The sequence below is a fragment of the Myotis myotis genome, unplaced genomic scaffold (genome assembly GCF_014108235.1).
Source record: "Myotis myotis isolate mMyoMyo1 unplaced genomic scaffold, mMyoMyo1.p scaffold_m19_p_5, whole genome shotgun sequence".
Classification (NCBI taxonomy): domain Eukaryota; kingdom Metazoa; phylum Chordata; class Mammalia; order Chiroptera; family Vespertilionidae; genus Myotis; species Myotis myotis.
The window spans coordinates 93,266,320-93,285,500 of record NW_023416357.1 but is presented as its reverse complement, the minus strand read 5'-3'; the positions used below and the strand labels follow the sequence as shown (position 1 = coordinate 93,285,500).

Below are 19,181 nucleotides of genomic sequence, written 5' to 3'. Positions count from 1 at the left end.
CCTGCAGCTTCCCTGGGCTGCACAGTCGGTAACAGAAACGTAGGCTTTAGCTGCGCCTGAGCCTGCTGCTCTCCTGCCACGAAACCCTTCGTTGTGTCCTGCTGAGGCCCAGCCCGTGCCGGCCCCGTGGAGGCAGAAGAGGCACTTAGACCTGCTCCCCCCATGGGGGACAGGCCACCGTATCCTGCCCGTTCAATAAACGAGGCTGCCAGGAAGCTCCGCACCCACTCCACCCTCCCACGGACGGGGTTCTGTTGCTTTAAAGACGGGATTCACCCAGCCATAAACACTGCTGTGCCAAGAGGAGGTTTTCGAAATTACGGTGTTTTGTTCACGCTCTGTGACCTGCAGGACCTGTTTGTTTTTCACTTCTGTTTTTAGCAAAGCTGTAGGTCTCCTGTGGTTGTTGATCCTCAGAGTCAGACCTCATCATGCTTATGAGCTGAATCCAATGGACACGGCTAGAAATCCAAGCTCTTCCTCGCCAGCTGGGTCCCTGTAGAAAAGGCACTTAATCTCTTGGAGCCTCGATTTCTTTGTCTGCAAAATGGGGATATTAGTATGTAGTTCATAAAGTAATGCCAGGCAACATTTCCCACAGTGCTTGGCCCACAGCAAGCTCGAAATAAAGGGTATCGTCGCTGTCCTCGGGGGGGGGGGGGGGGGGGCGGGAGGGGCTGGGGGGGCGTAAATGGACCTCAAACCCCGCGTGGACTCTGTTCCTTTCCTAAAACGGAGACCCGTGTTCGCAGTGAAGGTTTGGAGGTCCGCACTCACTGCAGGTGGGTCCTGCTCTGACAGTTAACACCGCATGGATACCATGTGTGCGCTGTCCAGGCTTCAACCCCATCACATGGTGTGTCCCCCTAAGCTGCTCAGTCCTGGGGGCCTGCTCTGTCGCCCCCATTTTCGAGTAAGACCTGTAAGCAATGGGGATCACCTGGGACAGGCTGAGCAGGAAGAGGAGGGTGTCTGAACCACAGGAAGAGCACGTTGGAATTTAGTGTCGCTAAGCCCTGTGGCCTTTTTCATGGGAAAATGTGGCGAGGACGGGGCCTGCGATGTCCTCTTGAGTCAGCGCTCTGTCTTCCCATCACAGGCTACAGCTCATACAGCTCATGTGTGCCCGGTGGGAAGGCCCGTCTCAGACAGGATGAGGGAGGCGGGTTTCCAGTGCCCCCGCCTCCCCGGGGGGCAGTGGCACATGCCGTGATGGAGCGGAGGACTTGGGTTGTATGCCACGTCTCTCATTTGTCAGATCCGCACTTGGGTGAGTGTTGCTGCTCCCTGCACCTCCCATTCCTCACCTGGGAGATGGGGACAGTAACAGACCCTCCTTAGAAAGTCATCTAGAGGGTGAACCCAGGTAACAGGAGCAACGCTGAAGACAGAAGTGGCCTGTGGTAGACGTGCTGGCTGTTATCACTAGTATCATTATTTTACTCTCATTCCTGCTGCTGCCCTCTGTGCCGCTCTGGTGAGGATGTTTTCAGTGCCTCGGGACTTTCTGTTCCCCATTAGGAAGGTGGGGTTCATGGTTTCTTTGCCTTCAACCACACAGTTTGTTCTATACAAAATAGAGGGCAGCAGTTCAACCACTGAGCCACACCGGCCGGGACACCACAGCTTTTTAATCCACTCATCTACTGATGGACACTTGGGCTCCTGACAAATCTTGGCTATTGTAAATAATGCTGCAATGAACATAAGGGTGCATATATTCTTTTGAAATAATGTTTCGGCTTCCTTTGGATATATTGTCAGAAGTGGAATTTCTGGGTCCTAAAGCAGTTCCATTTTTAATTATTTGAGGAAACTCCATACTGTTTTCCACAGTGGCTGCACCATCTGCATTCCCACCAGCAGTGCATGGGTGTTCCCTTTTCTCCATCCTCACCAGCACTGATGGTTGATTTGTTGATGACAGCCATTCTGACAGATGTGAGGTGATACCTCATTATGGTTTAAGTTTGCATCTCTCTTAGCGACGTTGAGCATCTTTTCATATGTCTGGTGGGCATCTGTATGTTCTCTTTGGAGAAATGACTATTCAGATCCTTTTACCATTTTTTAAATTGGATTGTTTGGGGTTTTTTTGTGTTGAGTTGTATGAGTTCTTTATAAATTTTGGAGATTAACCTCTTATCAAATGTATCATTGGCAAATATGTTCTCCTGTGCAGTGGGTTATCTTTTCATTTTGTTGATGTTTCCTTTGCTGTGTCAGCTGTTTAGCTTGATGCAGTCCCGTTTGTTTTCTTCTTTGTCTCCCTGCCCGAGGAGACATATCAGAAAAAATATTGCTACAAGAAATGCCCGAGATTTTACTGCCCGTGTTTCCTTCTGGGGTTTTTGTGGTTTCCAGTCTTACATTGAGGTCTTTAACCCATGTTGGGTTTATCCTGTGTATTTCCTGCCTCTCAGCCTGCAGGCCTCACCCTCAACAGCACCGCCTTCCAGGCGGAGTCTCCTCCCTCCGAGGTTCACCCACACCCGCTGCGCGGAGCACTGGTCACTCTGTCCCTGCCCCCGCTTTTGTCTCCTCTCTCTGCTGGCCTCTGCCCCTGCAGGCAGGGCTGCATCCTCTGCCGCGTGCATTCCCTCAGGCACGCTGCGTGCACAGGGCCTGCCCCTGCAGCCGCACTGAGTGAGCCCCCTGTGCATCAGCATAATTAGCACGAGTGCCCCTCAGGCGGTGGTGTAAAGCTGTCAGCCCTGGAGGCACTTCCCATTCATGCCACAGCCCCAGGCAGCCCAGGTGCCTTTGGCCACCCTCCTTTCCAGTGGTTCTGCCTTCTCCACGTGTGGCCTCCACACGTTGCTGGGGAGGAAAGGGGGTTTCCCAGCATGTTCCTTGTTGTGGCTGCACCCGGACATGGCTGCCTCACCCCCACTCACGTCGCCCTGCCCACACCTGGTTTGTGGCTCCCATCCCACTGCAGATGCTGGGAAATCTTGTCTTCCTTTGTGCCCCCTCTCATCAGAACTGGGCATGGGAGGGACTCTCAGAGCCAGAGGGCCTTCGTGCCGGCTCCTGAGGCCTCATCAGTGTTCCAGATGCTTTAGCCAGTGACATGCTTTCAATCCGCTGACTCCGAAGCTGCCGTCTGTACTCAGGGCCGAGCTGCTTGCTGCTCCTGAAGGAGGGGCCTTCTACTTATCTTAGGAAAACCATGTTTTTCTGAGATGGAAGTAGGAAGTCTGGGGACGAGGTCCCTGTGCCCACCTGCAGCTCGCATGAAGGGTGGCTCCTGGGGAGGCCCCTTGGAGAGGGGCACGTGGTTGAAAAGATGCCCTGGGCTGGACACAAAAGTTGTAATAGTGCAGGGGTCGGAGCCTGAGCACTTGTCCTGGAAACCATAGCTTGTCATCTTCTTCACATTCTGCTGTTTCAAAAATAGTTACTCTTAATATGATGGCGCCTTCATCTTCTTGAAGCTCAAAATAAAATTAATCTTTTTGGAGGGGAAAAAATACTTCCATTAAAATAGTCCCGAATGTTTTTTTGAAAATGAAGACTCACTCCCATGCTCTCTGTTACTACCTGGAAACCGAACGGACAGAAATACCGTGGTGGGGATGCCGCACAGAATGGCTGCAGGCCACGGCAGCGAGGACCCCTAAGCAGTCACAGAGAGCTGGCAGGCTCCCCGAGCCGGGCTTCTCTCAGTCCCATCGCTTCTTGTGCTGTTTCAGCTGCAGCCCTAGGAGCCCAAGCAAACATCTCACAAACACCCACGGCTCCCTCAGCTCTGCACGCCACCCAGTGGGACAGGCCCCCACCCGATGCTGCTCTCCTCCGGAGCCCCATGTGACAAATGGGGTCTCGGAGGGACCAGCTCCCTGTCTTTGCTCACTTGTTACTGGTCTTCTGCCCTTTGCTCCCTGCCCAGAGGGTTTGGGACCAGGGAGCTGGTCCATAGGCCAGCCTTCTCCCTCCCACTCCCTGGTGGGTGTCTTTGCCATCTCTTGTCTGGACTTGGCAACAGCCTCCAAGCCATTCTCCTGGTGGCTGCCTCGCTTCCCCTAAATCAGTGGTTCTCAACCTTCTGGCCCTTTAAATACAGTTCCTCATGTTGTGACCCAACCATAAAATTATTTTCGTTGCTACTTCATAACTGTAATGTTGCTACTATTATGAATCGTAATGTAAATATCTGATATGCAGGATGGTCTTAGGCGACCCCTGTGAAAGGGTCGTTCGACCGCCAAAGGGGTCGCGACCCACAGGTTGAGAACCGCTGCCCTAAATCTACCCCCACATTTATTAGTTCTTGCAACAAATATTTGCGGGGGCTCGTGAGCGCTGACCACTGTGCTCGGCTCTGCAGTGTAGGGTGAACAAGACAGCTAAAGTTCCCCCTTCCTGGGACTGTCCATCGAGTAGAGGAGGCACATGATGAACCATGAGCTCATTCCAGGCAGCGGTCAGCCTGGGCCTGGCATTCAGGCCCCGGAACAGGGCCTGGGCCCCACTGTGGGCCAAGCGAGGGCCTGTGACTCTCCTGGCCGTGCCTCCACTCTGCCCATTCTGGGCATCCACGCCCCCCTCCAGCCCCGTCCTCCTTCCCTCCCTCCTGGGGCTGACCCTGCGTGAGGGGAGCAGCCCTCACAGTGTCCCATGGCTGCCACTCAGTGGGGGGAGTGTGGGGTGGGGGGCAGAGGGAAGGTCCCACGGAGGCGTCACCAGGGAGTGACTCTGGGCTGGAGGCCTTGCTGTGACCTTGAATGGCCTGGCTCCTGCCCTGCGTTTCTTCCTCCCGCCTGTGCTCAGGGGGCGGCCAGGTGAATGCAGGGCAGCCAGTGACATTTCATTTCAGATAAACAATGAATAATTCCCTAGTTCCAGTGTGTCCCAAATATTGCATGGAAAGGTTCTATCGTGTGGTACACAGTGGAACAATGAAAAATTATTGAATTATGAATTATTGAATATTGAATTATGAAAACTGAAAAATGACTCACTGCTTATCATAATTCAAATGTCACTGGGCATCCTGTGTCTTTATTTGCTAAATCTGGCACTTCTTAAAGAATCTCCCTGCCATGCTGGGGTCCTTGGCAGGGCCTTAGGGGGCTCTCAGAGACCAGGCCATCCTGGGCGGGGCCCCACCCAGCAGCTGTCACTGGGGCCTGCGGGGCCGGCTCTGTGGTGACCCAGGGTGTAGGGGGGTGAGGCCCGGTCCATCTGTGGACCCCGTGGATGCGCCGCCCAGTCCTCTCTCGGCCGCAGTTTGACATGGAGATTAATCAGAGTGTGCTCCTCCTATTCTTGTGGGATGAACGACCCTGCTCTTCAGCCTCCCGCTCTGCTCTGTTGCCCCCCTTGGCCTCCGGTGCAGTGGGAGCCTCACTAGAGAAGGCCTTCCCTGCCCCTCGCTATGGGACAGGCTACAGGATCTGTGGGGCCCAGGGCAACAGGAAAATGGGGGCCCCATGTTCTAAAATTATTAAGAATTTCAAGACAGGGACATCAGGTGATGACACAGGTCCAAGTTCCAACCCGAGCGACTGCAGGAGTGCATGCCTGGGAAGCTGGCCCGGGGGGGGGGGGGGGGGGGGTGTTAGAGGGGTGAGCAGGGGGCCCAGAGCAGGGAGGCGAGGGCCCAGGCGCGGCCCTACTGGGGAGAACTGTATCTCCCAGGTTTTCAAGAGAAGGCAGAATTTGTTTATCAATGAAATCTTTGTTAAATAGTGGAAATAGGTTTTTATTTAGGAAAATTCCTGTGAAGGCAAAATTAAGCACCCTCTCTCCAGGGTGGCACTTGGTGTGATTAACAGTTCCACACTGACCTGTGTGGTCACTGGTTTTATCTGTGCCCCCCCCCCCCCCCAGGGCCACACTGTGTGTTTGCTGGTGCACCCTGAGTCCCTGGCACCACATCTGGCACATGGCGGCTACTCAGTAACCGTCAGAGTCGCTGAGACTTCATTCGGTTCTGGGAACACACTGAGGGAGTTCGCTGGACCTGCGCTCCCACCTAATTTCATGAGCATCGTCCCTGTCATTACATGTGGTCACACGTGTAAAGCCTGAGACGCTCTTTGTGTGAGTGGTCGTTCGATAAACGTGAGCTGTCTGGTGGCGAGGGCCCGGGGTGTGCTGTGGGGAGTGGTGTTGGCGAGGAGGCTTTGACGGAGCGCCCCTGTCTGTCTCCCCAGGACGCCAAGTTCGTGGAGGAGCGGAGGAAGCAGCTGCAGAGCTACCTGCGCAGCGTCATGAACAAAGTCATCCAGGCCGTCCCCGAGTTTGCCGCCAGCCCCAAGAAGGAGACCCTGGTTCAGCTGATGCCCTTCTTCGTGTGAGTACCATCTGCGGGACGCACTCCGCCTACACATCCTTCCTCCTTTTCCATGGCCTGTGTCCTAGACACCCTGGGCCCAGGTGCACCAGGAGCCGGGGGAGGCGCCGACAGGGAGACTGGGGCCATGCGCTTTGGCGTTCCTGAAGGGCTCAGGAAAGTTTGCAAAGGAGAAATGTAGATTTGAGGTCTGCAAGGGAAGGCAGGGCTGTGTGGTTTTATGCGTTCATATACTACGATCACAGGGGGGACTCATGTTCCCTGCAGCCCACAGGTGGTCAGAGCGAAAGTCTCTCAGCTCAGGTAGTGAACCCAAGGAAAGTTTCAGGCTCCCACTGGTACCGACTGACATGATTTCCATGTTAATATTGCTTATGTATGGACAGACTTAAAAATAGCATAAATTCCTTATTCATACACCTCTTCATAAGAGTAAGAAGTTACGTGTTAAGCACTTACAGGAGGTTACAACTCATAGCTATCCATGCAGTGCTGCTGCCATTTTCTGAGACCAGGCTTTGCTCACAGAGGCGTGTGGCAGGTCTTGTGTTTGCATGTGCCACGCCGGTGTCTGCCTGCTGACCTCTTCCTCCCCGTGGTTCTCGGGTCACGGTGCCTGGAAACACCTGCTTGTGCGGCACCTTGAAGCAGGTGGCCGTCACAGTGCATCACCTGGTCGCTGGCGAGTCCACGCTGTCCTGGCAAGTCTCCCTCAGCCTGAGACATTCACCTCCTTGGATGTGGAGCCCTGGGATGATGAAGCAGCCCTTGGTTTTCACAGAGTCTTCAGGTGGTGAATATAGTTTCGTTACTTCTAACATGTTGTCATCATAATGGAAGCCCAAGATGGAAGCAATAGCAAGGCTGTGGCTCCCCAGAACGGGATTGGGACTTGTCATTGAGAAGCACTGGCTGGAGTCCGTGATCTGCTGGGATAAACGAGTTTCCTTTCTTCGACGCTCTCTCCAGGGTGTGCTGAGGCTGGGGGTGATCCATTCTAACAGTGCAGCCGTCACATAACAGGGGGCCTGTTTCTGCTTCTGAAGGTGGGGGCGCTGCTTTGGGGGTGCACTTCCCAACATTTCCAAGGCGAATTCCCAGCACTGCCCCTCTTCCCTGTGTGGGGCATTTGAACTTGTAGCCACGCTGGTTGCTGATGTTTTCCTAATGGTCTGAGGCTTCTGTGCGGGCATGTGCTGGTGCCACACTGCCTGTGTGAAGATGCCCTGCCTTCCGAGTAGATAGACAGGTGCCTGGGATGCCAGGCCGGAGCTCGCTGCTTGGAAAGTGCGGTGCGCGTTCACCTAGGAGTCCCACCCGCAGAAAGGCAGCCCGGCCCATGGTGTGAGCAGAAATTAACCTCCCCCGAGTCCTGTGCGCTTGGCTAAGTTCCCTGGTGAACATCGAGTTAGAGCGTTGATCCTTAGGCTCTGATACTAAGAAAGGAGAAAACACTGCCCGCACAGGCGAGCGGGTGGCCTTCCTGCTGGCACTGCTGGTGTCTCTGGTCCGCCAGGCGTTAGCAAACATTGGCCGCTGGAGTTGTGAAAATCGTGTGCTAATGAGAGCGTCCCGGTGAGTGGCGCAGCCTCAGCCTGCTGGTGCCATTAATCAGAGGCGGGAGAGGAACCTTGTGTGCCTGATTAGCACAGGGAATACAGGTTCCATTTCACGGCCTTTAAAAATACAAAGGGTTCAGTCGGGGATGGTGGCAAACGACACAATATTGACATGAGATTTCTGGCTGAACGTTGGTCTGGGCTGGCACCCAGGTAATTAAACAGCTTTCACTGGTGGCTTTCCTCGCAGATCCAGGTCAAGCAGCCCTCTCCACCTTCGTCTTTCTGAGGAGGGGGTTACAGGTGGGATGTGCGGACTGTTGCACGTGGGGGACGGGAGAGGAGCGGGTGAACTGCCGTGTGACCAATTCCGGTACTTGCTCCCACGAGCACCAGTGAGACTGTTCCAGCTCCGACCTCACCCTAAGAGAGCTCCGGTTTTATAAACACTCTCGTGGCTGAGGAAATAAACCCGGAAAAGCATTTTTTTAAAAATAAATCTTGACAGATTTCCTCGGCTCTTTCAAAGGGTGACTCGGGACCCTAAAGATCCGCTGTAGCTACTGAACATGCACGGTCGTGTTTACGGGGCGTGTGCCGCTCCCTCCGCACCTGCGTCTGGTGGGCATGTGCTGTGGGCACTGGCTGAACATTGACCTGCCTGGTCTCCCTGAGGGCCGACCGGGGGGGGGGGGGGGGTGAACCGTGCCTCCATTTTGTTAGGTGGGACCTTACAACAACATTGTCAATCAGAGGACAGCTTCCTAAGGTTCCAGCTGAGACTGATGAGGAGAGTGAGGCGCTGAGGGGTTCCCTGGCTGGCCCCAGGGTCACTCACCAGCACATGGCAGCCTGGGCTGTTCGGTGCCAGGGCCCATGTTTTGGGGTTTGGGTGACAAGCCCACAACCTGTGGATTGAGCCTGACCCTAGGACCTGCTTTATTTGACCAGTCCAGTGGGGTTTTGTTACCTGTTTTTCTTAATTGAAATATTGCCAACAGCAAACAATTAGGTGTCAGATTTTTTAAAAAATCAGATATCAAGCTCCTTTTGAAAATGAGAATTGGTCACTCTTTGTTATGGAGTGTGTGTTCGTGAAAACTCCGCCCCCCATTCATATGTTGCAGTCCTGCCCTCCCTGGGGTGGCATTTGGGGTCTTTTACAATGGCTGGGCCTGCTGACATAGTGCCCTGTGAGAGGAGGAGGAGGAGACGGAGTGCCTCTCTGCCACGAGAGGGCACAGTGCGCAGGCAGCTGCCTGCAAGCAGGGAAGTCTGCCCCTTCTGGAACCGGCTCCGCAGCACCCGGACCTTGGACGGCAGCCTCCAGAGCTGGGAGGAGTAATGCCAGGTGCTTACGCCACAATTACCGTGTGGTGCGTTGTTCTGGCAGCCGGGATGGCAGATACGCACGGCCATTCCCACTCAGCCCCACAGGCCACAGCCCCGGTGACAGTGCTGCCGTGTCCCCTCGGAGCCCACCCCACCATTGTCTCTTGGTCTTGGAGTGGAGCCTTCCTTGCTGTTCTTGTATTCAAGCGGCATCACTCAGGCACATTGCCTGCAGCCCTCCTCTCACCCACTGCGCAGGCAGCCTCTCCTACAGGGTTTGATGTGAGGCCCCGGCCGTGCATGTTCCCCATGATGCACTTGGCTCACCCTTGTGCTCCCTTGCATGCTCTGTGAGCTAGTCCACTGCTATCTGCAGAAAAGCTGGTCCCTGTCCAGTTTGGGGCGAGAGAGGGAAGATGGGCAGGGGATAAAAGCCTGTGGTAGATGTGCTCGTGGTTTTCCTGTGGTGGTGTGTGGGTTGTTTTGTGTTTTGGTTTTATTTTTTCATAAATATTCCTTAAAACTTTCAGGCTGTGCAGCCTGGAGTCCAATCTTAGATGGACCTGCTTTCGCACACACCTTCCTGCTCATTTTTTTTCTGTTCACTGTGTCAGTATTTCCTCTGCTCTGCAAGGGGCGCCAGGACTTCCCCGTATTGTGCCATCTGCACAGATCTGATTGTTGAAGAATCAGCAGGTTGAATTTTTTTCTCCAAGTCTCCCTGCCTCCCGCTGCCTTCTTGCTCACACCAGCCGCAGTCTGCATTGGGAAGTAGGGCAGTAGGAAGCGGCTCTTTCTTTTCCATTTTGAACTCTGTGCATCAGTCTGGCCCAGGTGGGGACCAGCATCCGCCCACCACAATGGGAAGTGGATGAATGGCAGGCCCCAACACCTTCTTCTTTGGGGAGCCCCAGCTTCTTTGCGTTGCTCTGGCATTCCAGAGAAAGGTGTCCACGTGGCAGATGGGAGCAGACACTGAGGGAGATGTCAGGTGTGCTTTTGAAAGCACCGCAGTGAAGGGAGGCTTGGGTTCCAAGAACTCGTTCTGCGGACTGGCCCGGAGATCAGTGAGGGCTGGAATGATTTGCCGTGCTGTCATTTAGCGTGTTAATAAAACGGGCTTTCTCCGCAGAGGGACTTCTGCCTGGGAAAAGCACATGTTCTGCCATTCCTTGAGGGGAGAGAGTGTTACGGGGGTGGAGGGAGAGTAATGTAGGTCACTGCACAGATCCCCAGCTGGCCTGGCAGAGAACGTGTGTCTTCCCCACACCCCACCCCCCTGCTGCCACAGCCACTCTCGGCGTGGAGAAATGTGTGTTCTGCTGAAATAGGAGCTGCTGTGTTCTCCCAGGGAGCGGGGGTTTAGCTCGGGGCGAGATGGCCCAGCCTGTGCACCACCAGAGGTCACCGGACCTAAGTCCGTTCCTTTCGCTTTACAAGTTCCTTCCGAGGAACCCTGACCTCACGTTGCTTTGTGGACCAGCCCAGCCTTCCAGGTGTGTCTTCAGCACCCCCCAGTGCCAGGAAGGATAGCAGATGCCTTCATGGGTCTCACGACTGGCAGGCTGCCGAAGTGTGGACAGCGTTTTAAAGTAAAAGACAAAAAATATGTAAACACCAATAAAATGAAATAGAAAATAATTGTGTTATTCTGTATGGGGATGGATGTTAACGAGTTTATTGTGATCATTTTGCGATATACACGGATATCGAGTCATGTTATACACCTGAAACTAATACAATGTTTTATGTCAATTATAAAACACCTGGGGTTTTTTTTCTGGTAGGTAAATTATGGGTTGTCTTCTTGCTTGTTTTTATTTTTTAAATTTTCTCATATTATGCATTACTTTTTAATTAAGAAAAGATAAAAGTTATTTTTACCAAAAGAGGGAGAGAAACAGTGTATGTCTCATATACCTTGAAGTGGTAATGATTACTTAGTATTGTATGGAATTGAAGGGCATATATATATAAATGTGAGTGACTTTCAATGAGGTACTACCCCCCGTCTGGCCCCTCTCCGCCCCAACCCCCGCCCCGTGGCGGGTGTCCCTGATTCACACCAGCCGCCTGCCCTCGCAGGCAGGTGCGTTTGAGACCCGTGGCAGCCAGATGGAAAGTGTGGGCTCGGAGTCAGCCATCGTCCCAGCTCCGCCACTGAGGAGGTGACCTTGGGCCAGGATTCGCCTCTGAGCCTGACTTTCCTAGTGTGTGGAGGGAGAAGTGCCAGCATCCCTGTAACTGTTATGCATGGATTCTTCTGCAAGCCTGCCCCCCTCTCCCTCCATCCCCTACAATTTATCCAGCTCTGGATGAAGGGACCCAGGGCCTGCAGCTGGGCTCTGGCTCCCAGGGCCTGGCCAGGATGGCAGCCTCCCTCTGAGTGGACAGCTCTCTCTGCAGGAAACACCAGCTCCTCCTTCCTTGGAAGGTCCTTATGGGAGGCCCCTCCCCCTGGGGCACTAGGGCCCTGTCACCTGAGGGATGACATGTAAATGGGCTGTTAAGAGATATATCGGAAAGCTCATTCCCCAGGGTGCTGGCCCCCAGACCCACAGGGCTCCCGCCCAAGGAGAGGGAGATGAATGACTCCTGAAAGTGATGAGGGTGACAGCGGTTCCTCTCTAGTACTCAGGAAGCCTCCTGTCTCCTAGGCAGCCTGTCTATCACAGGGATTGTGTCTTGTTTCCGCCATTTCTTTCCATGGGGTGGTGACAGGAGAGGCCACTTCCACAGAGAGGAGGGAGGGAAGTGGGGGGTGGGCGTGGCTTTTACAATTTCCAGAAAGAGTGGGGGAACCTGGAACATCTCCAGAGCAACTCTGCTGAGTGATATATGGAAAGTTCCCCCAGAGGGGCCTGTACTCAGCAAACATCTCTCTCATCCAGCCACTGCTTACTGAGCACCTACTAAGTGCTCAACAAGTGTCGGGGACATAGCAGAGAACAAAATGGAAAACAGCAAAAAATCCTCTGCCTTTACACACTAGGGGGTGGAAAGTGGACACATGAGCATATAATATACTGATCAATGAAAATGAATTTGAAGAGAAGTCATGGAGTATTAGAGACTAGAGCAGTGGTCGGCAAACTGCGGCTTGCGAGCCACATGCGGCTCTTTGGCCCCTTGAGTGTGGCTCTTCCACAAAATACTGACTTCTGCACATTGGCCACGAAGTTTCAATCGCACTATACATGTGCGCCCGCACATGGTATTTTGTGGAAGAGCCACACTCAAGGGGCCAAAGAGCCGCATGTGGCTCGCAAGCCGCAGTTTGCCGACCACTGGACTAGAGGATCACACAGGGTGTTTCCCATAAAACGGTCAGGAAAGGCCTCTATGAGGGAAGAGCCTGTGGATTTCTTGGGGAAGGGCGTTCAGACAAGGAATGGTAAGTGCAAAGGCCCTGAGGCAGGAGCAAGCTGAATGCGTCGATGATGCCAGTGTGTCCAGAACAGAGAGCGAGCAGGGCAGTGAGACTGGGGAGGAGGCTGCCAGGGCCAGACCATAGAGGTAGGGCCTCGAAGGCCATGGCAGTGACTGCGATTTATTCTAGGTCAGTTGGGAAGCCACCAAAAGGTTTGGGGCAGGGTGTGACATGACCTGGTTTATGTTTATAAAATCTTACTCTGGATGTGGGATAGAGAATGGAATTGAAGGGGCAGGTTGCGGGGCTTTTTTAGGGTCCTGGTAGGAGATGTTGGTGACTTGGCCAAGGTAACGAGAAGGCAGTGTGATGAGCAATTGTGATGAGGACTGGCTGCCAGGTGTGAGAGAAGAGGCCTTTTATGACATGCATCCTCCTGCTAGACCAGGCAGAGATACAGATGCCCCAAGCTGCTCGATATAAACTGTATTCAAGTCAACAAGCATGTATTGAGCACCTACTCTTTACAGGGCCTGGATGACTCAGCGTGGGCCCAGCACTCAGGGGCCAACATCTGCATGGTCATGATACCACAAGGCAGCACATCTTTCCTGTATTTCACAGGAATTTGCAGTGTGCCTGGTTCTGTGTCAGACTGCCCAGTCTGTACCCAGCCCTGCCGTGGACTAGCTGGGTGGCCCCGAGAAGGTCACTCGGGCTTTCCGAGGCCTCAGTGTCCTCATCTGTACAGTGGACACATCAGTAGCATCCACCGGATGGGGTGGCGTGAGGGTTACGTGAGCGCAGTATGTCAGGCTTTTAGAGCAGCCCTTCCACATAGTACGCTCTGTGTGTGTCACTATCTTTCCCGGCAGAAAGGGAGCCCGGGGGAGGAGAGTCGGGGAGCAGACGTTTTGGAGGAAGTGATAAACTTACGGTATTAAAAACCTGAAGCACTACAGAAAGATGTAAGATGAAATCAACGTCACACGCCCTCTGCAGTGCCTCGTGCCCCCACCCCCACCCGTGATCCCGTCAGTTCCTTATGTAACTGCAGAAATTGTCGATACTTATGTAAGCCAGAGCCACCTCTGCACAGTGTTCCGTAGTTTGCCTTTTGAATTTATAAAGCTGGCTCATTCTTTCTGAAAACTAATAGTATCCACTGCAGTGGCTGTTTTGTAACTCATTGCACCATTGCTCTGTTTGAACATTTAAGATGTTTCCAGGTATCTCCCCTCTGACAGTGCTGCCAGGAACATTTCCCTAGGTACACGTTTCGGCAGGGAGGTCTGTACGACTGGTTCTTAGGAGAGATTCTGGCTCCAGTAGCATGTGCAGTTTTAAATCTTTCAGGCATCACAAACCCCACCATCCCATACCAATATGATATGCAGAATTTTCAGAGACACAGAAGGGGGAGCTGTTCTTTCCAGATGTGCAGAACAGCTGCCAAGTTCAAGGAGCTCATGTCATCTGCCGTGGCCGGGGAACAGGCGCTCGCCCTGTGGTCAGGCTGTTCTGGAAAGCAAGGCCGGGCCCTGAGGGTGGCAGGTCAGAGGGCGCTTCCTTCCTGGTCTCTGAGAAGGGAAGCCTCTGAGAGCAGGTCTGTGCCTCGGGGGGCTCTCAGTGGCAGCTGGGGATAGAGGGATGGGCGAGGGGCAGGGGGCTTTCACAGTAGCCCAGAGAGAAGGGGCTGCTGCTAAGTGCCTGAGGCGGGATGTCTAGGCAAATGATGGCGAAGAGGCTGAGGGAAGCTGGTTTGGGAGCAGGGGAGGCGAAAAGGAGGGGCTGGGTTCAGGAACTGGTGAGGCTCTGAGGGCAGGTTGGGAGCCCAGCAAGAGAGGTGTGATCGGCTCTAGGATTGCATACTCTGAGCTCACATCAGGTCCTCAGGTTGGAAACATTACGTTTCCAAATCTCAGGAAAATCAGTCAAGAAATCAGGAAACAGTATTGTAATTCTCCTGTGAAAAATAAGTGCAATAATCAACATTCATGGTTTGAAGGAACCCACACGGAGGAGAGAGACGCGGGAGCAGGAAGAGCGGACAGAGTTGGAGGTGAAGGTCAGCATTTCCAGGAACCAGGACAGGAGCTCATAGGCAGGAAGTGGTCACGATCCCATTAGTCAGTCTGGCTTTTCCAGCTGCTGCCCTGTTACTGGTGTGTGTCCTGGCTCTGTCTGCTGCAGACGACGAGCCTTCCTGCAAATAAAACAAACGCTAATACATTCATGTGCACGGCCTGCTTGATGTGAGGGCGGTCCGAGACATAGGTTCTGGACTAGACTAGCGACTTCGATTTGGACAAGAGGTTCTGTGCATTGTCATTCGAAAGTACCCACCAGCGTTCACTGTGTTTTCCAGTGTTTGAATATTTGCTCCAGGCTACGATTCTTGGTAAATACCACCAAGCTAAATATTTCCTATTTGTTAAGCAAATCATTTTAGTTTTCCACCATAATAAATGAATAGGATGAAGGATGTTGGGAATATCTTCAGGCTAAGTTATGATTTGGGGAATTCTTGGGAATCCCAGGAATTCTGACTTCGTGCTCTCAAATCCCAGAGTCACCTCTTTCAGGAATTTGGGGTTGCATCCACTCCTTGGGGTGCGATTTCCTGACACAAACTTGGGAATGGGAGTCACAGAGGTGGGGCGGTGCCCAGGGAATAAGGGAGCTGGGGACCGGGTGGCGGTGTGGCACCAGCCCAGCATGGGGGGCGGGGTGGGGGGAGATGGAAGAACTGGGTCAGTTGCAACGGGAGGTGTTTCCCAGAGAAGCCTCCCGCCGAATTAGCAGCTAGTCTCAGAGCGTCAAGAATAGCAAGCTGTCCTCCTTCTTCGCTGCCAAGTTGGCTGGAACCACAGAGCAGGTGGCAGAGCACAACTGTCACCCTCTTCGCGTGGAGAGCCCTGTGCACAAGTCGTTCGAGGGCTGCGGCGGGGAAGCAGCCTGGCAGCCCTAGCCTGCCCAGCATGCCTCCCAGTGGGAAGGGGTTCGCTCCCCCCTGCTCAGCAGTGCCCCGCCTCTGACAGGCCTGCCTCCTGGGGACTGGGCTCTGGGGCCTGTAGGTGTCAGAGGTGATGGGGAGGTGGGGGCAGTTAGTTCTGTCAGGAGCGCTGTGCACAGTTCGCCTGGATGTCAGTGACGGGAACCGTAGTCACTCGGGTCCTGGGATATCTTAGGTCAGAGGCCCTTTCTGATGTGTTGGTGCTTCATTTACACACGACAGAGGGCCAGGCACTGATGCCTCCCCCAGGTCAAGGGTCCCTGGACATGCCTGTAGAAGCTAAAGGGGAAACCTTTTCCCCATGGCAGGCTTTTCCACGAGGCTTTCTTAGCTTCTACTTCTTCTCCCCACCTTTATTAATCGGGGCTACTGTTCGGGAGAGGAAGCAGCTTCCACCAGGACTGACACCTTCATTGGACAGACTTGCCCCCGTGGGAGGGCCCCTCCTGACCTGCTTCATGATCCTTCAGCATCTTGACGCTTAGCATCTTCCCAGCATCTGGGGTCAGCAGAGCAACACCCCGGTGCACCCCTATCGACTGGAACCAGGGCAGACCCAGGCGCCTGTAGGAAAAGAGGCGGTCATTTAAGGGATAAAGCCGGACAGTGTGACAGCAGGGAGGGGTGGGGAGTGGAGCTCACAGAGCCCGTCCGAGAGGCCGCCACTGCTCCCCCCAGGCGATGACTGCTGTGTGGGACTGCAGCTGTCAGCTCTTTGCATTTTTAGGAGATGGCGGATATATCAGATTAGTAGATATAAAATTTGATTTTTAAATTAGCTGGAAACTAATTTGTGAGCCGAACAAAATCTCTGGGGGCCACATGTGGCCTATTGGGGATTAAAAGTCTAATGCGTTAGGTCTGTCCAGCAGCTGGAGAACTGCAGGTGGGAGGAGGGGAGACCCCTCAGTCCCGGGGACAGTGATGATCGACCGTGTGGCTGACGCCAGGCCCTCAGGCCAGAGCCCCTTGGCCATCTGACTGAGCTCCCTGAACAGCTGGGGCCTGCTCAGGGGTGCGTCCAGTGAGGCGGTAGATTTAGCTCCAGACCCAAGCACATCCCGTCACCTGTCCCCCCACCCCCACCCCCCCGCGTGGAAGTGCTGCCTCTTCTGGGCAAAGGGCCTGCCTGTGGGTCTGCTCTGGCAGTTCTTCCTGTCTCTGGCCTTTGCAAGGCCGTGGGCGGTGCATGTGCACCTGTGGAAACACCTGGAATTACGGCATCTCCAGCAGCTCACAGGGACGGGGCTCTCGGAGGCAGGGCATCTATTCCAGGGAACTGGTCCCTGGTCATTAGGGTTGAAGGCAGTTGGGCATCTCACCTGTTAAGGTCAAGGCACACCTTCTGTTCATGGGTACAGTTTACCTGGAGGGTTTCATGCAGAGCAGTTGCTGTGGGGCCATTTCTTCCTATTTTGTTGGCGTTCTTACTCTCACTCACTGCTAAGCTAATGGAGCTTCCTTGTTCTCTCACCCGTGGTTCCCAACTGCGGGCAATGTTGCCTTGCTCCCCAACCCCGTGGATGCTGCAATGAATGAGGCATCTTTGGCTGTCACACTGGGGTGCGGGGCTGCCACTGGAATCCAGTGGTGGAGTGTAGGGGTGCTGCTAGACACCCTCCCAACAGCTACCTGTCTGAGGTCAGTGGTGCGAGGTGGAGCAGCCTGGACCCAGCCGGGCAGGGTGTCCCTGGGCCTGGTTTAAGCAGCTGCAAACCCCGGCTCCACGGCCAAGAAGGAGGTGAGGGGAAGAGGCAGGTATCAGACTGGGGCCCTTCTTGTGTTGTCTTCACATCTACTGTGAGGTAGTGTCCTTGTTCCCCAGCCCCCGACAGTGACGTGGCCGTGGTCCCACAGCTGAGATGTGGGGGAGTGGGAGCTGAGTCAGGCTTTGGCAGCCGCTGTTCTGTGCACCATGATGTCAGAATGAAGCGGGTAATGAGACTCAAATATCTCCACGTTTGCCCATTTCCAAGGTCTGGGTCTGAAGGTGGGTCCTCCCTGCCCCTCGCTGAGAAGCCTACGCTTCGTCATGGCTCATGGACCACACTGCCTCTCCCCTCAGACCCCGGTGTGGGCTGTGGCCACGGGTTTCACCTTCCCTGCTGTGGCCTCAGCCCACACATTAGTTAGGCGCCACCGCCACCGCACCCCCACCCCCACCCCCACCCCACCACTGCTGCTGGTGCTGCCCTCTCTGGGGCTAACTCCTGGAGTAAATGCTGCACAGAAAGGCCTGGGAAATGGAGCTGAGGGGGCTTCAGGAGCAGGGCTTTGACCGGCAGAGAGGTGGTCTGACACCTGAGCTCAACACCACACCCTACTCTCCTCTTCCTAATGTTTGCTTGTGAGCCACGGCCCTCGTGGCTCTGCGTTAACCGAATATGCACAGGAAGTTTTAGCTGCACCAAAAAAATGAGCCAGCGTCCTGCTCTGGCCCTGGAAACCCTCCTCTGAGTGCAGACTACGGGCCCAGCCGCGTCACTCAGCAGGTCCTGCAGGTCACGGCTGCCAGTGAGAGCAGGATTCCCGGTGGTTGCTTTATTTTCACACGTGAGAACATGCCGTGACAAGCTGTGGCTGTTTTTCTCAGTGGCTTGTTCTGGGGAGACAGGTGGAGAAGTCAATAATGCAGTGGAAACAGCCGTCCTGTTAGGGTCTGGGACATGGCCTGGTCTAGGGCTGTCACGTGGAAGGTGCAGACAGAACGGCATTGTCAATAGAACGGGCTGCAGCCACGCGGGCCTGGCATTCAGCTGAGGCCATGCCATCTATTGGCGTGGTGAACTTGGATTGCACCCTTGAAGGACGTGTGCCTCGGTTTCCCCATCTGTAAAATGGGGCAGATAACAGGCCTCAGGAGGCAGATTCTAAGATTTAACAAGTCACTGCCAGCGCGCTTCAACCGGGCACCTAGTGAGCACTGGCTAGTTTAGCTGTGGCCACCGTGAGAGCAGTAATCGCTTCTGTTGGTAGCAGGAGTGTCCACAGCTCATTCTGGGCCCCTTGCCACCAGGGCAGACCTTGGAGTGTGGGGTTTTCACAGCACCACCTCCCTGAGGGCATTCGGGAGACAGCATACATTTCTCCACGAGTCTCCCACCAGAGTCACTCCTTTTCTTCCCACATATCAGTCAGGTTGATCGGGAGACAGGCTCTCTGATCTCATTAGCATCAAGGTGGCATCCCTGTGGCCAAGCCCTGAATTGCTGAGCCCAGAGACCAGGCTGCAAAGTGCCAGGTTCCGCCAACATAACGGACCTTCCTTTCACCCCAGTAAACTGTTCAGTTTGATGGATAGTCAGGTTAATTATCACAGGTAAGCCAAAGCTCTGTCATTAATTTCTTTATGATTCAAGTTGAAAGCAAGACTTTGAGTCAGACAGATCTAGGTTCAAATGCCAGCTCTACTACCTAGTGGACTGTGACCTTGATTTCTCCATGCCTCAGTTTTCCTGTCTATAAAAGGGGGCCAGTAAACCTCGCCAGGTGGCCGAGAGGATTACGTGAAATGGCACCTAGTAGGAGCGTCTCCCGGGGGACTATTTCAGCTGCAGTTGCATTTCCCTTCTTTGTTCAGACCCTCACTTCAGTCTCAAAATT

The 19,181-nt window shown here is 54.1% G+C and overlaps 1 protein-coding gene and 1 long non-coding RNA gene across 10 annotated transcripts in view; one reads left to right on the top strand and one right to left on the bottom strand.

Moving 5' to 3' along the window:
• Positions 1-19,181, top strand: part of SNX29 (sorting nexin 29) — a 453,538-nt gene that overhangs the window by 392,982 nt on the left and 41,375 nt on the right. For 7 of the 9 annotated variants that reach the window (XM_036308070.1, XM_036308066.1, XM_036308071.1 and 4 more), the window contains 2 exons: positions 6,162-6,301; positions 10,633-10,805. In XM_036308070.1, coding sequence (XP_036163963.1) covers positions 6,162-6,301; positions 10,633-10,783 — 291 coding nt within the window. In that variant the 3' untranslated portion in view covers positions 10,784-10,805. Of the gene's footprint in view, positions 1-6,161; positions 6,302-10,632; positions 10,806-14,570; positions 14,687-19,181 lie in introns of those variants that run through there. The other 2 variants (XM_036308069.1, XM_036308068.1) reach the window with 2 other exon arrangements.
• On the bottom strand, positions 14,677-17,213 carry LOC118655770. Its single transcript, XR_004967388.1, has 3 exons — positions 16,901-17,213; positions 16,030-16,142; positions 14,677-14,768 (listed from the first exon to the last, which is right to left on the bottom strand). It is a non-coding gene; the product is annotated as an uncharacterized LOC118655770 (long non-coding RNA).